Raw genomic sequence first — 18,199 nt, forward strand, 5'->3', positions numbered from 1 at the left:
AATCAATTCTATTGCTTTTGAATGAAATAGTATCAATTTATGGCTAGTGATGATACAGTTGAAATTTCAGGAGCAGCATACTGTTGTAGCTCAGTTTATTCATCCAGTCAGTCATGAGAGTTGAGGATAAAAGAAAGGCCAGTGGAGAGAGACAAAAATACAAATAAGCACAAAAAGTAATCGAGGAACCATGACACAACTGTACTAGTTGCGGAAAGATCTCAGAAATGAGGGAAGTTGAGCTGCGCTTTCACTGTAAGAGATGCTCTCCAGGTGCCTCCAAGGAGGGGCGGTGGGGTAAGAGCAGGGAAGTAGATCCCTCTGGTAGACAGGATAATGCACGTGGAGGAAACAGCTTGAAGAAAGGCACAGATGATGAAACCTGATGGCAGTTTATGGAATGTGCAAGTGGTTTAGTAGGGCAAAAGAAGGGATGATGTTATACCTAAAATCAGCACTGGCCTGATCATGGGTAAACCTGTAGGCTAAGCTAAGAAAGTATCATTTACCTGAGGGAAATGGAAAGCCTTTGGAGAATTTTAAGGAGAATAGGGGCATCATCACATTTGCACTTTGGAAGAATAATTTTAACAGCAAGGTAGACGATGCGCTGGAGTGGTGTAAGGGCAGGGAGACAGAAGAAAAAGACAATTCAAACAAGAGATACAGTCTGAAGAAAAGGAGGGTAGAGAACAAAGAAATTATAGATGACACACAATAAGAACCCAATAAGCAAATGCGATGTCAGGAGAAATGGGTCTAAAATTACAGCCCTGTCACAAAATAGTGAACATTTTGCACTAGATTAAGGTATACCATTTTGGAGGGGCAAGTTCTCTCTCCCTGTAGGGATAGCTGTTGAGTTTTTGATATTTGAGTTTAAGATCTCAGTGTGAAATTCAAATAGAGATGTCCAACTGCAGCTGAAAAAAACAAGTCTGAAAAACAGGGAAAGAAATTTGGGTTGGAGATTTAAATTTGAGAGTACAGATCATGAAAGTGGTGAAACTGTCTAGGGAGGACATTTTGGAAAAGAAAAGCTATTTGAATAGAATAGAATTTCAAGGAACAGCAAAATTTAAGGAAAAGAGGAATCAGCTAAAGAGACTGAGATGAATTCGAATATAAGCCACTGAATGCAAGGACCCTGTCCACCAGTGCGTCAGGAATGCGGCTCAGACGGTAAAGAATCTACCTGCAATGTAAGAGACCTGGGTTCGATCCCTAGGTCGGGAAGATCCTCAAGTGAAGGGAAGGGCAACCCACCCCAGTATTCTTGCCTGGAGAATTCCATGGGCAGAGGAGCCTGGCGGGCTACAGTTCACATGGTGGCAATGAGTTGAACAGGACTGAGAGACTAACATTTTCACTTTTCATGAACACCTAGCTTAGTGCCTGGCAAAAACTGGATGATCAATAAATGTTAGTGGGTTGATAAACTGAGTCAGGAAGGAAACAATACATGTCACAGAAATAGAAGAACCTGAAAACAATAAAGTTCTGTCAAACGCTACGGTGACGAAAATGAGGACTTAAGAGGGTCTTTTTGATTTAGTATTAGTAACTAGGCAGAGAATATAGCCGGTCCAACCAAGAAGTTGTCCCATGAACTGAGTCTTGAGGCGTAAGCATCTTACAAACAAGAGTTTGTTTGTAAGACTCATTGTGCGCTTAATAAACTACGTCAGAGACATTACAGTAACTCCACAAACCAGGCTGATTTAACGAGGAGACTGGCGGACGACAACGCTTCCACCTGGGAACCTCCACTTACCCAAATGCAAACCAGCCACTCTAGGCGTTGCTCACTAGCCCCAGACGTTCCCCGAACTATAGGTCCCAGCAGGCCATGCGCTACACAGCAATGGACTCTGAGGAGAAACTGGGCGCATGACCTGCTGGTAACAGTAGTTTACGGCCCCGACCCCAAGAGGCTCTTGCATGCTTCCCACCAACTCCTTACTTGAGTTCTTCGGCCGAATACATCCCGAAGGAAATGCCCTGCAGCCGCCGCCAGGGCATGTTCTTTGAGCCCAACATCCTCCAGGTCAGTTCCGAGCTCCTACAGCCAGAGAAACGGCCCAGTCACCACTGTTGTACTTTTCACACAACCTCCTGTCGGCCACCATGTGATTTTAAACTGCGCTTGCGCGCGAGAAAGGCTCGCCTTAAGGAGATTTACAGGGACCATATCATTTCCGCTCGGAGGGGGGGGGGTAGAAAATAATTTCACGACTCTCGCGCGCCCCTGTATTTTGAAAATAATCGAACACATATAAGAAATTAACATAATATTTTAGGAAAGACCTTCGAGGGAAATGAGGCCTACTGAGCCTTTAACTTCTGAAGCAAAGTCTTTCAAACCATGAGCTTGTAACCTATTTTATGATTGATTTCTTGTTGTTCCGTCTCAGCCAATAGCCGAGCTATTCCCCGCCCACCTGCCACCTCCCGCCTTAAAGTGGAGGGCGTGCTTTCCCAGCATACTATGCGAAGACGCCAAATATGGCGTCCGTGGCGTCCGCAAGGTGGCTGAGGGTCAGCTGTGGGCTTTGCGTACCGCTGACGGCTCGGCGGGCAGGTCTCTGTGGACGGACCCCTAGTAGCAGGTAAGAGGAGCTTGGAGAACCCATGAGAAAGAACCGGGATTACCTTGGCTCTTTGTATCCCCTTTCCCCCTTAGTGCTGGGAAACTAGATGCGGTGGAGCGGAATGCGCGCGCTTGTGGCCGCGCGACCCGGCAAGCCAGCACGCGGTGCGGCACGTTTTTGAGCAAGGGCTCCAAACGCGCTTTTTTGGGGTGGAGATTTCTTACTTGGCTGGCCTACCCCGGGGTTTAAACTTTTGGGAAGATTAGGATTCTTCTGTTGGGGATCCTGCATTCTAATAAGTGTGGCTATTAATCACCCCGTTCCACGTATTTTTTAAAAAAGGAAAACTTTATCCGCCCTTACTCGTTTTGTCCCACACGGGAGGAACGGGGGAAAATCAGGTTTTCCCAAATTAAAGGCAGTTTACGAGTTCCCCTGTTTGTTTTGGGGATGTTTGACGGAAGAAATTTTCCAAGTGTTCTTAAAAACAGGAAAGCCCAAAAGATGTGAACACAATCTGAATGAAATCGCTGTGATTGTTAAAACTTGGCACATGTATCATTTGTGTTTGCTTGTTCCACAAGCAATAGCGTTGTGGAAGTATAAAAGCCAGCAATTGCTTCTTAAAGTTGGAAGTAACCTAATTTTAGATTGGATGTTTACGTTTCCTTTGCTAGGTGATAGTAGACAAATTCCTTATGTGTAGACTGGAGCTAGTAGCAGCCATGGAAAAACAGTGAGGAATACGTGAGTTGTGTAATTTACAGTATACATTTTATATTAAGGCCTTCCCTCAACTCGGCTCACAAAAGAGAAAACGCTCCACCAGGTAGTGCAGAGAGGGGATGATTTAAGAGGACACTGGATACCAAAACCAGTAAAGGAAGTAATTTTCTATCTTAGTCACATCTTGACAGTTTTCTGAAGGGTATCAGTGCTGTTTAGGAGGAAAATACTTACAAGATAGTATATGTGATCTGTGTGGTATGTTGACTTTATTTTTTTTTAACGTGATAACATTTTAAAACTCATTCAGGGGTCAGTGGTTCTATATTTTGGGTTAAAAAAAGAATAACAGTTCCAAGTTTATATTAGGATACAGGTATTTGGTACATTCCTGAGTGTTGAAGGAAGTGGAATGAAAAACCATGGTGATCTTAGTTTCATAATTTGCTTTAAATGGCTTTTGTCTTTTATTATCATTAGATCATTATGATCATTAGATCATCATCCATGTATAATCAGGAGCCCATTGAATCATTTCTTTTAGCCCCAGTGTTTTAGGTCTTCAGAGTTGAAAGTCCTTCATATTTCAGGTCAGCTGTTAAAATGTTAAAGTACTACTAAATTTTTCTTTTTTTTCCTATGATTTTATTTAATGAGACTGCCTGATTTTAAAAATTGTTGGCCCTATTATATCTGTATTTTGTACTTATTTTGAAATGGTTTTGAACTTGCCATTGAGGCCATGTCGTCTCAGCATACCTTGACATGAATTATCCAATCAGTTTGACCCATGGTAACTGGAAAATTTTGGCTCAGTTGCACATAGTTGGGGGTGAGCTGGAAAGTTCATTAATGAGTATTAGCTTTAGAGCTTTTATTTATTTATTTATTACAGATTTTATTCTGGAAGTGCAGCTGTCCCAAAGGTTGAAGGAGCTGATATAGCAGGTATATAAAAATGTATTGAAATAACTCCATTTTTATGTTAATGCATTATACTTCTTTATAATAGTAGTATTGGAAACTGATTTGCTTTTGTTTTATTTTTTGAATTAAGGGACTGAAGAAGTAGTTATTCCAAAAAAGAAAACTTGGTGAGTATTCAGCGTTCATTCAAAACATGGTTAAGTGCTTATGAGAATCGTTGTTAGCTAAGAAGCCAGTGACAGGAATAGCAATTGGAGGTAGAGAGTAGTGAGTGAATGGGGAGTGAGATTTACTTAAGAGTTAAAAGACCTATCTGAACTAAGTTTGGGTTAATATTTATGTAGTGATGGTCAGTCATGAGTATCATTATTAGAATAATTTCTGTTTTTCTTTCTTAAGGAGGTTTCACATTGTTAGGAGACCCAAAAAAGAATTATCTTTATGGTCCTTAGTAGGTAAATGGTGTACCCTCAAAATTTAGCTTTTTTAACCCACTTGATAGATCCTGGAACAAATTGCCTTATTTGTCAGCATTTGTTGAATATGTAAGAATTAAAACTTACAAAAATTCATAGAGTAATGATATTACTGAATGCATTGAAAGATCCTTCAAAAAACTAGGTCTTTTTTGAGTATGACTTGAAAATTCAGACTCATTTAAAAAAAAGAAAAAGCTCTCTTAAATTAATGATTATTGCCAAAAGGGGAGTGGGATAAATTGAACATGCAAAAAGGAAATAAAATTACCACCAATCACTGTATTCAAAGGCAAGTTGCTTAATCTGTCTTTGCCATAGTAGAATGTGGGTAGTATACTACCTGCCTCAGAGGACTACATGAGCATTTCAACAGTTACTGCCACATAATCAGATCTCAGTAGATGGCAGCTATTATTTTAAAGTTCTGCCGTATAACCTTTTATATATAAGTTGTATGTGGACATTTAGTTTAGTAGTGATTTGTTGGACGTACTGTTCTGTACTCTGATTTTAATTTTGAATGATTACATAGTATTTTATTGTATGGATATATTCAGATTCATTTTTACCTTCCCTAGTGGCTCAGTGGTAAAGAATCTGCCTGCCAATGCAAGAGATGTGGGTTCAAGCCCTAGGTCGGGAAGATCCCCTCGAGAAGGAAATGGCAACCCACTCCAGTATTCTTGCCTGGGAAATCCCATAGACAGAGGAGCCTGGTGGTCTATAGTCCACGGGGTAGCAAAGAGTCTGATATGACCCAGTGACTAAAACGCGGGCCAGAGAATCAGAGCCAAGATCAGAATAGGAATATACATAAGCTTGAATGAGGCATTTCTTGAAGGGCATTCCTGTCCAGCGTGCTTTACCAACTCATTGTGCCTCTTTCCCTTCTGACAAAGGTCCCACGGGGAATACAAGAGAGGAAGTGTATTGAGGGTGTGTTCAGATGGCCTACAGTCTAGTTAGAGTGCATATTTTATACTTTATTGCTTCCTTGGTGGCTCAACTGGTAAAAAATCCACCTGCAGTGCCGGAGACCTGGGTTCGATCTCTGGATTAAGAAGATCCCCTGGAGATGGGGAAGGCTACCCACTCCAGTATTCTGGCCTGGAGAATTCCAACCTAAAGAGTCAGACACAACTGAGTGACTTTGACTTTTCTTTATTGAAAATGCTGTTTAACTGTACCTTAAAATGGGTCAGATGATTTTATTGGCATCAGAATCACCTGGGAATTTTGTTTAAAATACATGTTCCTGCAGGTAATTCTTCTGTATAAGCCCCACAAATCTGGAAAACAGTAAGGCAGGGTGGGGTGTGATCATGACCTAACTGGTGGTGGGAGACCATGCAGGCCAGCCTCTAAAAAATGCTCTTAGAATAGGAGAAATAGGGTGGTTGATATAGAGCCTTGGTTAACAGATTGAGGCCTGTTTATTTATAGCCCATTAAGTAAAGGTTTAAAAGAAGACTTATTTCATAACACAAATTTCGGTGTCAATTAAATTTTTTTTTTCTTGTTTAGAACACAACCTCAGTCACTTAATAACTTACTATCTGTGGCTACTTTTATGCTCCAAAGGCAGAGCTGAGTAGTTGTAACAGAATCCTTATGGCCCATAAAACCCAAAATATTTACTGTCTGTCCCCTTAGAGACAAAGTGATTGATAGAGGATCTCTAATAGAGAGCCTCTGCTTTCCAGGCTCAGGAATTTGTGCTTTTAGATCGAAAAGAAACTATAAAGACTGTAAGTTAAAAAAAAAAAAAAAAGACTGTAAGTTCCTCTTGCCGTATTTGAAAGATGAAGCATCTTTTAAGGCTATGAGTTCCCAGATCACAAGTGTTGTAGAAGATTTTAACAAATTGTAGAGGGTTATTCTGAGTTTTCACATACAACTGTGACAGGATAGAGTATTTTGAGCACGTTAATCAGTATTGTGTAGTTACTTTAGGGAGGGCCTGGAGCCCAATTGTGATCAGTGCATAGGTGACTGGACTCATTAAAGAAATGGATGTTAAAGTTTACCACACTGGCAAGAAGAGGTGGAAAATGGATACTCAAATACATTTGTTGATAGAGCAGTCAACTGGAACAACACACTGGAGAGAAATTTGGCAGAACCACATTTTAAAATGTGAAATACCTAATTGGTTAGCCATTCTGGAGGAATACTTGCAAATATACCCAAAGAGACATGGGTGAGAGTGCTCTTTACAACTTGGGAATAACACAGTGAAATGGCCCCAATGCCCACAGTAAGGAGATGATTAAAAAATGGTTATCATATAATATAACATTTAAAGAAATTAATTAGATTGGCACATAGTAACATGGGTAATGCAAACTTAATGGAACACATACCCAGAATGATGACATGCTTTTTGTTTTGTTTTTTATGGTGGTGTGTGTGCAAAAGTACCCTCTAAAGTTCTGGAAATATAAACACTAAACCTACAGTAGAGTGGGGGCAGGGGGTCACAAAATAACATCAGATAGAATAGTCTAGTTTTTTTTTTAATTTATTTTTTAATTGAAGGATAATTGCCTTACAGAATTTGGTTGTTTTCTGCCAATTTTTTTTTTCAGTATAATGTACTCATTGAGATTATTTTTAAAATAACCCTTTAAGAAACTGGTGACTGATTTGAATGTTCTTAGTGTTTTCACTTGGATTTGTTGAGTATGTTATGAAGATTACTCACTTGATAAGACTTAAATATGCTAATGAAAGAGTTAGGGAATACTGAGAAAAGAATGTCTTTCTCTTGCTAAAATTACATTAACTGCTATTTTAGAAAATCCAATAGATATTGTATACATCAGGGAATTAGTCTTGACATGTAAAGTTTTGTAGATGTTTTCTCTTTTTTTCATATGTCTATTCCCATATATAGCTGAATTGGGAGTCACCAATTTAGATAATAAAGGCAGGAATATTACAGAAAGCTGCAGTAAGAATGCAGAGGAAAATGGATAGGACGTAAGATTCAGGGTTAAGAAAGTTTTATGAGGTGAAGGTGGAAATTGCTAGTCCGGGGTAACAGTTTTATGGAGACCAGGCCAGAGAGGGTAGCAAACCATAGTAGGAACATGTACTCACCACCTTTGGTCAAAAGAGTTGAACAGTTTTCTTATTTTCTAACTTAATATTCTAGTGACATTATTCTAGAGATCAGAACTGGCTTTACTTGGGACTTGATCTTTGATAATGGCCAGTCCATTCTGAGAGTAGAGTCACTTGTTCACGTTGTGAGTGTGAGAAGCCCTGATGAGGGTTAACTTGTGATTCTCATTCTTAGGGATAAAGTGGCTGTTCTTCAAGCACTTGCATCCACGGTGCACAGGGTAAGTAGGAATTTCAGGTTTTTGTATCTAATTTAGCTAATAATAAACTTAATGTTCATACCTCTTCTTTTTTTTTTTTTTTTTTTTTTTTTTAAATGTTATTTATTTATTTTATGTTTTACTTTTTGGTCACGTGCGGCATGTGGGATCTTAGTTCCCAGACTAGGGATCGAACCTGCGCCCCCTGCACTGGAAGCTCAGAGTCTTCACCACTGGACTACCAGGGAAGTCCCCATACCTCTTCTTTATTCACAATTTAACTGTTGTGAATCTAGAGTTTCATAGCACCATCTAGTCCAGACTCTTCATGAGACAAAGGAGAAATCTAAAGCTTTTAGTATATTAAAACCTTGACTTGGTGCCGTGGTTTTTTCCCTCCATATTCTTTGTTTTTATATTATGCCAGTGATTTTTAACCTCCTGAAGAGCTTGTTGAAATGCATGTTCCTAGGGAATGGTTGGGTGTGATACTCTAATGCAAGTGACCTATAGAACCACTTTGAGAACAGTGTACCCACCATACTGAAAGAAATTCAGTGATTAAGAATCTGGGTCTTGAGGACAAATACTGTGTTTCATCTTTATCACAAAGCTACCTTTTCTTTTGATACATCAGGGAGTTAGTTTTGACATGTAAAATTGCCTACATGTTTTCTTTTTTTTTTTTAATGGCTTATATTACGAATGTTATATCAAACTTACTTTAGAAAAATACAGCTGGTTTATAATCTGTTTCCTTATCTGTAAAATGGGTGTTTACTTAGAGCACCAAACATTGAGGTTTCAGGTGAGAAATAAGTTAGTACACGTGAAAGGGCTTAGGACATCACCTGGCACAAAGGACATGCTTAGTAAATGCTGGCTGTTTTATTATGCTCCAGCTATCCGATTTATTTGTGAATAAATTCCTCCCTTCACAATTCAAGAGTAGGGTCTGTAGTCTTGATAGATAAACTGAAACCATAGTATATGCCTCAGAAATATAACTTTCAAGTTCTCTCTTTTTTTAACCACAATATCTATGTGGATTCTCACCCTCCTTGAGGCGGTTGTCACGGATTTCCAGAACTGTTCTTCGATTGTAGGTGTTAAACTTGTGGGCCAAATACATCCTGGAAGTTTCTGAGATTGTTTTTAAAATACTGTATCTCCATACTAGCAAGATACTTAGATTTTCACATATCCATAAATAGGCACTTGAAATGTAAACTCGGGAAATAGACCCTAAAGATTGTTGTCAGTTTTTCAGTGAGATTGACCCAAGGCGCATTTAAGTCAAAGAAGTTGTGGAATTATGTGCACACTTGTCTGGTTTGGGCTTGGGCTCGTAAAATCCAGGGGACAATTATTCATTCATTCAGGAACCACACATTCTACCCTTAATGGTGCTTACCAGGTCATCCAAGCCACCATCATCTCTTACTATGTTGGATTAATTACAGCAGCCTCTGTTCTCTTGACTTCCTCCACACGTTAAGCAGCCATAGCGACCCTGCTAAAATGTTGACTGACATCACTTTTCTACTCAGAACTCAAATGACTTCTCATTTGTTATAAATTTCTGCCTTTATCTCTTTACGTCTTTTCCTTGGGGTCTTCCCGGACCACACCATATAGAATTGCATGTTTATTTTCTCTGACAGTTTGTCCTCCCTCCCTTCCTTTTCCATAGGAGTTATATCCTTTAAATTTACTATATGTTTTATTTGCTTTGTTTTCTGGAGATTTTATTGCCCAATAGGTTTTGAGTTCTGTGGAGGATAGGATTCTGTTGTCTCCCTGGCACGTATGACGTGCTCAGTAAATACTGAATGAGTGAATAAGGCAGGCACTAAGCCAATGGTGGCTGGGGAAAGGGACGGTGGAGTAGGTAGAGGATTTAAGGAACTGGAGTCCGCCACAACTGATGACAGCTTGGTTGAATGGAAGTAACGGGAGAGGGCCTTTGATTGGGGTTGCAGAGTGCCTGGTATCCTTCACTGAAATGGAGACAATAAGAGGGGAGGTGGCTCTGTCAGAGAAGTACAGTCGGGGGTAGATTTGGTGTGAGGCATCTGAGCTACAGGGCCAGAGTCGAGGAGTAGTTTCTCAGAAACCATTAACGGCTTGGAAATCACTGAGGGGGGATAATGTGGGGAACAAATAAGAATAAATAAGTGAGAGAGGTCCAGCATTTGACCCAAAACTAGAGGCCCAAACAGGTATTTGGTAAAGATGGTGGACAGGACAGAACCAGGCAGCAGTTGGGAATCATGAAGTAATGGTCCACGGAAGCCATCCTAGAACTGCTTCCTCTGAGTTGTCCTTCATACCTGTCACATCTTGGTAGAGGGTGGATGCATGCGTGCTAAGTTGTTTCAGTCGTGTCCAACTCTGATCCTATGGACTGTAGCTTACTAGGCTCCTCTGTCCATAGAATTTCCCAGGCAAGAACACTGCTATACCCTCCTCCAAGGGATCTTCTCAACCCAGGGATCAAACCTGTGTCTCTTACTTCTCCTGCATTGGCAGGTGGGTTCTTTACCACTGTCGCCACCTGTGAAGCCCAGAGATCACCTGTGAACCAGATGAAGTGAGCCTCAGGAATGTAAAGGGAATACAGGATTTGAAAGTGGTGTCAGGAAGTGAGGGCCCCAAAAAGTACTGCTTCCAGGCCCTAGGTCAGATCATCACTCTGTTAAGAACCACAGGGACGCTCTCCCCCAGAGAGTCCAGGTGTATACTTCAGGGTGCAGGGTGGCAAGGGGACTGTCAGAAGAGATTTGGGATGTAGGTTGAGTTTTTTCTGTGAAACAAAGTTGCCAGAAGGCGCAAAGAAGGGGGCTGTGAGGGAGAGAGGAAGAATAGAGGAAGTAATTCGGGGAGAGGAGAGAATAGAGGAAGTAATTTGGGGGCCCTTCTAAGAGAGACTGCTGGTGCCAAAGAGTTAATGTTGTTCAGGGTTCTACCTGAAAGAACTTAAAGAAGTTTGGAACTTTGGGAAACAGAACATGGGAGACACTGCTGCTGTTCCCACTTCCTGAGAGGGCCCTGTAAATAGTATCCTTCATTTGAAGGCGCCTCTTGGGTGGTTAGTGCCATGTGTCGAAGGGACACCCTAGTTCAGGAAACTGGTGCCCAGGCTGGTTGATTCAGAGGCTCTTGACTTTGCATTTAAAACAGTGATTTCCCTGCTGATAGAAGCCCCTAGTTAAAACCAGTCATGGGGATTTGAGCCATTGTTTTCTTTAAATTGTGCATAACTATAACCAAGTCTCCCAGAGCCTAGGGTACAGCGTAGTATTAGTGTCTACCAACATACATATTTCTGCTTCTGTGATACATGCATAGTTAAAACTTCCACAAGGTCCTCTTAATAAAAACCTAGCTAAAGAGACTTGTTTGTCTTCTCCACAGGATACCACAGCTGCACCTTATGCATTTCAGGATGATCCTTACCTCATACCGACATCCTCTGTGGAATCTGTGAGTATTTTTATATAACTCAGCTAGTATCATGTTTTACCTTGTTGGTTTGGGTGACAGGACTTACACATAGGGCTTATTTTACTTGTAGACACCTTTGAAAAGTTCATAGAGGCTGATAGATAAATTGGTAGATTTTCTGATTCTTTTACTACTTTTATCAAAGAGTTTTAGAGATTGGCTATGGAGAAGGTATTTGGGTTTGATTTTTAGTACTTAGAGATCTTGCCCACTATAGAGCAGTTCACTTAATTTAAATGTGTTGTTTTTACACACCTCAAGCTGTATGTAGGATCCAACCTGATATTATGTCACATTCAGTAGAGGTGGATAAATAATAATTAGGTAGTTTAACTTCTAATTGGAATTCTTTGTATTACAGTGTTCTTTGGGCAGGCGGGGGAGGGCAGAATAATTCTTGCTGAGGGTGTAACTTTGATCTAAATTATATGTAATACCAATTTACATCTAAATCTTTTTCTTTTACAGCATTCATTTTTGTTGGCAAAGAAGTCTGGAGAGAATGCAGCAAAATTTATTATTAATTCATATCCCAAATATTTTCAGAAAGACATAGCTGAGCCTCATATACCGGTAAGGAGAGGTAATTGCAATTTTTAGATAATACTATGTAAATATAAACTAAGCTGTCACAGCTAACGTTTAAGTAGCCATTTGAATGTTTATAGTATTTGGGTGAAAAGTCTTTTAATGTTTTATGGTTACCATTGCTCACAGCACTAACCTTTATTATCATTTTTAAAACTACATGTATTTGCGCTTTATTTTATTTTCTTCATTTGGCTTCTGCAACACCAGGCTCTCAGATCTTCACCTCTGGCTTCCTTTTCTGGTTCCCTTAGTTGGTTTTCCATCCACTCCTCAAACCTTGGTGTCTTTTTCTCCGGATTCCATACTTGGTCACTCTCTTTTTTTTCTGACTAGAATCTTCCTGCTTCAATAACTCTTGTACTCCATTTGGCATTCTTGCATGTTGGCCTCGATGTCTCTCCTTGGGAGTCCAGACGCGTGTTTTGCAGCGCGCTCTGTTCTGTAGTCGTGAGGAATGAGTGTGGCGCGCCCGCTGGGTGCTCGGCACTGTGCCTCGTGTGTCACACAGTGGGCAGCCGAACGTGGGCCCTGTCTCTGAGTTAAGTAGCGGAAATAGTAACTCAGACTCACCGTGTCTAAAACTGCTTCCTCTCACATCTCCCTGCTTTCTAAGCACACATACCCAGCCACCCAGACACCCCTTGTGCTTTTCAGGCAGCAGGTCTTGGGGACAAATTAGGACGTCAGTGTGATTGTGTCCATAAAGACACTGAAATCCTGAACTAAGACAGTGACGCAGTGGAATGACCATTTGTTGGGCCTGCCCTCTCCCTTGTACGTTTCTGACTAGTAGTTACTCTTCTGTGTTTAGTTCACTTCTGCTTGAAGCTTTCCCTGGGTCCCTAAGTATTTGAGTAATTTGGTGAGTGAGGTAAAATCAACATACCTTGGTAATACTGAATGTTTACAGTAAAAGAAGTTATCAGGGATGGAAGGTTTCCATCTTTACAAACTAGGTACACTGGGGAATCTTCAACCAGGATTGAGAGGAAAGTAGGAAGGATGGTTAATTTAGCAAGGGGAAAATAGTAAGTTAAGCTTGAAATTGGGGAATTTAGTTCAATATAGGATTCTTCAAATACAGACTAAACATTTGTAATTAGGAGCTTTTAAATTTTCTGCCCCTATTTAGGAGATCTCTAAGTAATCTTATTTTGGTGATTGGAGAGGTAAAGTTAGATTACCTAAAGAGGCATTCATGTTAAAATGATAGGTAGTATCTAATACATGAAGCATGAATATTATGGTGTGTTAATCAAAATCTTGTCTTATTCTGTTGTGCTTTCCCATTGACCTGTTTCCACTAACTTTAACCATCTTATTTTCTAGTGTTTAATGCCTGAGTACTTTGAACCTCAGATTGAAGAAATAAGTGAGGCTGCTCTGCAGGAACGAATCAAGCTCAAAAAAGTCAAAGCTTCTGTGGACATATTTGATCAGCTTTTGCAAGCAGGTGACTAAGTTCATTTGAAGTCCCCACGTTCATGTGAGACTGCCCTGGGAACATGGGTGTGGCAGTAGGCCACGGTTGTGCACGTGATCTAGATAGTTGTGAGTACGAGTTACAAGTGCTATGCTACTTCCTCTGCTTGGTAGCTGTGTTTATATTTTTTATAGTTCAAGAAGTCCGGTTTCAAGTTCTGCTTTAGTGTCATTCTTAAGTTGTGGGTAGGATAGAGTTGTCCTTGCTGGTGTGTTGTCCTCTTGTGCAGGTAGAGAAATCTTACAGCCATTCTTCCTTAGCTTCTGTTTTTAACATCAGGTTTGTTCGTGCTGTATTCACGTTTCTTATATTCTTTAAGTGTGTTTGAGAGGCATAAAACAGACTAGAAAGAACTACTTAAAAAGGAAAGAGCACTAAGCTGCAGGATTCAGAAGCTTGGGTAGGTTCTGGCACTGATTAGCACTGTAGCCTTGAAAAACTCAACTCCTTTAATCCTTCTGTCTCTCAGATCCTGTGGCTATATGAATTTGATGTGGATGAACCTCCAGGGGTATAGGTGGCAGGGCTTGTAAGCTACCATGAGATGAGAATATACCTATGGCAGCATGGAAGGCAGCAGCATTGCTTAAGTTCTGGAATCTGGAGTGCCGGTCAGTGGTTTAGGATAAAAATCAGCCAGACATACAAGAGATAGAAACTGGACTGAATCACTCAATATAGTCTTGAATATGTCAAGAAACATTTGCAGAAAACTTTAAGAATTTTGGTGTGTAGCCTGTTAAAGCATCAGGTATACAAATGAATTGCTAATGCAGATTGTCATTTAGGGAGGCTTTTCCCTCTGCTTGTTGAATATGATAAACATCATTATATTAAGACTTGTCTTCCTCTGCTTTACACACTGTGTGGTGTAGGTGCATGCAGCTGTTAAGTGAACCTTACTACAGACAGGGTCAGAGCTATAACACTCAACTCATTCAGAGTAGTGGAATGAGTTGACATACTAGGAGAGGAAATACAGAAAAGTTTACTATCAAGGCCCTAATAAGTGCCAAGCACTTTGTAGGCATTTAATTCTATAACACCCTATGAGTTGGTGTGCTGGTAGTCATTTATAAAGGAAGCTGACTGACTTCAAGTAATCTTCAGGGTCACACAGCTCTGAGATGCTATGAGGCAATCAAGTTACACTTCATCACCTGTTTCCTCTCCACTCTGCCATTTTGTCTTTTTTAGGCTTTTAAGTTTCCTGATGGGCATTTGTATTATCAGTATATTTTCTTAAGAAAAATGCAGTTACTTTTCTTTTTAAAGCACTAAGTTATATTTCATACTTCTTCCTGTTCCCTTTTCTCCTTCTTGATAAGTGTCAAGATGGGAACATAATGTTCAGAACAGTCATTTTTAAAGGCTACTATCTCTAGGCATGTATTTCAGCGAGGGCCTAGATCCAAGCGAAAGAGTTCGATTGCGTTTGTGGAGATGGAACTGGGCCCTGGGGGACTACATGGCAATCATTTCCAGAGCATTCAGTTCAGAGATGATAGGTAGAACTATGAGAGAGTTTCTCTGGGGGTATGAGTACATAGAATAAATGAACCCAGGGTCAAACTTGGCTCTTGTATTTTATCTCTTCTATCAAACAGCACTGTTAGGGATTGTGTGCTTTCTGCATCACTCCAGAAGTTTAAGTTGATGTGGAGGGCCACACCTCATAGGAAGGGTGAAGACTTTTAATCCAGTAGGCTTTAGTTCTTTGATGTTTCAATGTTTCCCTCCCCCCCCAACCCTTTTTTTTCCCCACCCACAGGAACCACTGTATCTCTGGAAACAACTAACAGTCTCTTGGATTTGTTGTGTTACTATGGTAACCAAGAACCCTCCACTAATTATAATTTCCAACAACAGGAACAATCAGAAGAGTTGGTAATGATGTTTTTAAGTTTCTTTTGGTAGTAATTCTTTCTCATTCCAAGGCGAGTTCTTATGCCTTAGGGTAGAGATTTGTGCTGAGGTGTGATGTAGCACAGTATGTAGCCTGGACAAAAGGTGATGTGGAGGAAGAGATGTATTTTAACAATTGTTTTACCCTGGTTCCCTCCTTAAATGTATTTTGACCTTAGCTGCCACATGCAGAAACCAGTGACCAGAAATGTTTGGACGGGCCCCTTTGTTGTTGTTCCTTAAAGTGACAATATGTTGTGCATGGGACAGAGGGGAAAACCCGTGGCCCAGCCCTCTTGAAAATTCACGCAAATGTAGGCAGAGAGAAATGAGCATACTCTAGAAATTAATATTTCTTAATAAACACTGGGTTTTCTTTTTACCTTCTGCCGAATCTTTATTTCCTTTGCTTTTCCGAAATTTCCTCTGCCTTACTGGTTTTGAGTAGTATAACTCGGAGAATGCTTTCTGTTGTCGTATTCTGTTTTATATCTGTTGGTGATGGCTCATTTCAGGAAGAGGCCGCCGAAGAGGGAGATAACGTGAAGTCTAAGAAGGCAGCTGGTCATCAGCTTAGAGTTACTTGGAGGTATGTTACAGTATAATTAGAACTTTTATGGATCTGTAGGGTTGTGGAATGTTCTCCATCACCCCCTGAAGAGGATACAACCCTGTAGTACTCTAAAATGCAATTTGTTTTTTGTGTGCAATGTAAATGTCACAGTTGGTTTTCATATGTGTTTGGAGCATTTTTTGTTAGATCTTTACCTCCAACCAGCTAGAGGTACAGGACTGGTGTTGATTTCTCTTCCCCCCTTCCCCACCTAACTCCATGTAACCATCATGGTATGGTTCTTTTGGTAGTTTTGTTAGTGGTCCTACCTTGCACTCAGTTCAGTTCAGTTGCTCAGTCGTGTCGGACTCTCTGCAACCCCATGAATCACAGCACGCCAGGGCTCCCTGTCCATCACCAACTCCTGGAGTTTACTCAAACCCATGTCCATCGAGTCAGTGATGCCATCCAACCATCTCATCCTCTGTCGTCCCCTTCTCCTCCTGCCCCCAGTCCATCCCAACATCAGGGTCTTTTCCAATGAGTCAACTCTTCACGTGAGGTGGCCAAAGTACTGGAGTTTCAGCTTCAGCATCAGTCCTTCCAATGAACACCCAGGACTGATCTCCTTTAGGATGGACTGGTTGGATCTCCTTGCAGTCCAAGGGACTCTCAAGAGTCTTCTCCAACACCATAGTTCAAAAGCATCAATTTTTCGGCGCTCAGCTTTCTTCACAGTCCAACTCTCACATCCATACATGACCACTGGAAAAACAATAGCCTTGACCAGGCGGACCTTTGTTGGCAAAGTAATGTCGACCTTGCACTATATACCTCTAATTCTAAAAAGGTTCAGAATTTTTAAAATTATGTTAGAATACATGCATGCTAGAGTGTACTTCTAAATTAAGACTGCTGGCTAACAAACAAGTATTCACTACTGAACAAAAGATAAATATCATTTATGTAATGATTCAGAATTCAAATTAACTGAGTAAAACTATCTAAAAGAAAGGTATTTAATAAGGGTATCTGGAAAAGGAAAACTACTGTTAATATCAAAATGAATAGAATGAAAAATTAAACTTCCTTCAGTAGATACTAATAATTTCTTATAGAGGTTAAGAGCAGGGACTTGTGAGTACCATTTTGGCCCAAATCCAGGCTCTATTTTCTAAGATGTGTTGGTAACAGAGAAAATGAAGGTACAGCATGATTTGTACAACAGAGCACATTGACTGACTGACTGAAAGAGCCAGATTATATAAGCTAGAATAGAACAAAGGCTTGCAGGACACCACATGTCTGTGGTTGCCTCTGGTTAATTATATCCAGTTGAAAGAGGGTGGAGGAGCTTCACTGTGTACCCTGCTGTGCAGTTTGCTTTTTGTTTACAATGCTGAGTATATATTATACCTTTCAAGTCCTGCTTCTGCCACTTAACCAGTAAATTTTTGGACAACTTAAACTTAAGGTCTTTGAGCCTCAGTTTTTCCCATTTTTAAAATGATAGTAACCAGATCTCCCTCTCTGGGTGGGAAGAATTCCTTGAAATTATATGCAGAAAATGCTTGGAACATTGCAAATACTCCATGTGGTAGCCGTTACTGGTTTTGTCTGTTTCTGCTGGTTCACATTTACTCTCTTGTGTCTAGAGCCAAAAACCATGCTGAGAGAATCTTTGCTCTGATGCCTGAGAAAAATGCACATTCTTACTGCACAATGATTCGAGGAATGGTGAAGGTAACATTTGTTCTGGATAGTTTTATGTTTTTGTCTTTAATTTCTACTGAATCGGGGTTTCTCAGCCTCAGAACCCTTCACATCTGGGCCACATAGTTTGTTGTCATCGGGGGTTTCCAGAGCTTTGAAGGATGTTTGGGAACTGCCTCTACCCACTTCATGTCAGTTATTCATCCTCCCATCCCCCAGTTGTCACAATGTAATTCTCAGAGTTGTTTTTTTTCATTAAAATAAGATAAACTTATTGAAAAAAATTACTAGGAAAGTTTTTAAAAATTGAAATCACTGGGTTGAAGTAACAGGAATAGAAATTGTATTATACCACACTGCTCGTGTAAAAAGGAAAAACACTATCCATTCTGGTCTAT

At 40.4% G+C, this 18,199-nt stretch overlaps 2 protein-coding genes across 2 annotated transcripts in view; one reads left to right on the forward strand and one right to left on the reverse strand.

Moving 5' to 3' along the window:
• The window catches only part of POLR1A (RNA polymerase I subunit A), an 84,136-nt gene extending 81,984 nt beyond the window's left edge, over nt 1-2,152 (reverse strand). The window contains exon 1 of the mRNA XM_043917800.1: nt 1,964-2,152. Coding sequence (XP_043773735.1) covers nt 1,964-2,040 — 77 coding nt within the window. The 5' untranslated portion in view covers nt 2,041-2,152. The remainder of the gene's footprint in view (nt 1-1,963) is intronic.
• Nucleotides 2,153-2,489: 337 nt separating this feature from the next.
• The window catches only part of PTCD3 (pentatricopeptide repeat domain 3), a 28,013-nt gene continuing 12,303 nt past the window's right edge, over nt 2,490-18,199 (forward strand). The window contains exons 1-10 of the mRNA XM_043917801.1: nt 2,490-2,609; nt 4,213-4,265; nt 4,375-4,411; nt 8,025-8,070; nt 11,467-11,535; nt 12,025-12,129; nt 13,477-13,600; nt 15,402-15,517; nt 16,051-16,124; nt 17,744-17,831. Of these exons, the coding sequence (XP_043773736.1) occupies nt 2,506-2,609; nt 4,213-4,265; nt 4,375-4,411; nt 8,025-8,070; nt 11,467-11,535; nt 12,025-12,129; nt 13,477-13,600; nt 15,402-15,517; nt 16,051-16,124; nt 17,744-17,831 (816 nt within the window). The 5' untranslated portion in view covers nt 2,490-2,505. The remainder of the gene's footprint in view (nt 2,610-4,212; nt 4,266-4,374; nt 4,412-8,024; nt 8,071-11,466; nt 11,536-12,024; nt 12,130-13,476; nt 13,601-15,401; nt 15,518-16,050; nt 16,125-17,743; nt 17,832-18,199) is intronic.

Source organism: Cervus elaphus, chromosome 11, assembly GCF_910594005.1.
Source record: "Cervus elaphus chromosome 11, mCerEla1.1, whole genome shotgun sequence".
Classification (NCBI taxonomy): Eukaryota; Metazoa; Chordata; class Mammalia; order Artiodactyla; family Cervidae; genus Cervus; species Cervus elaphus.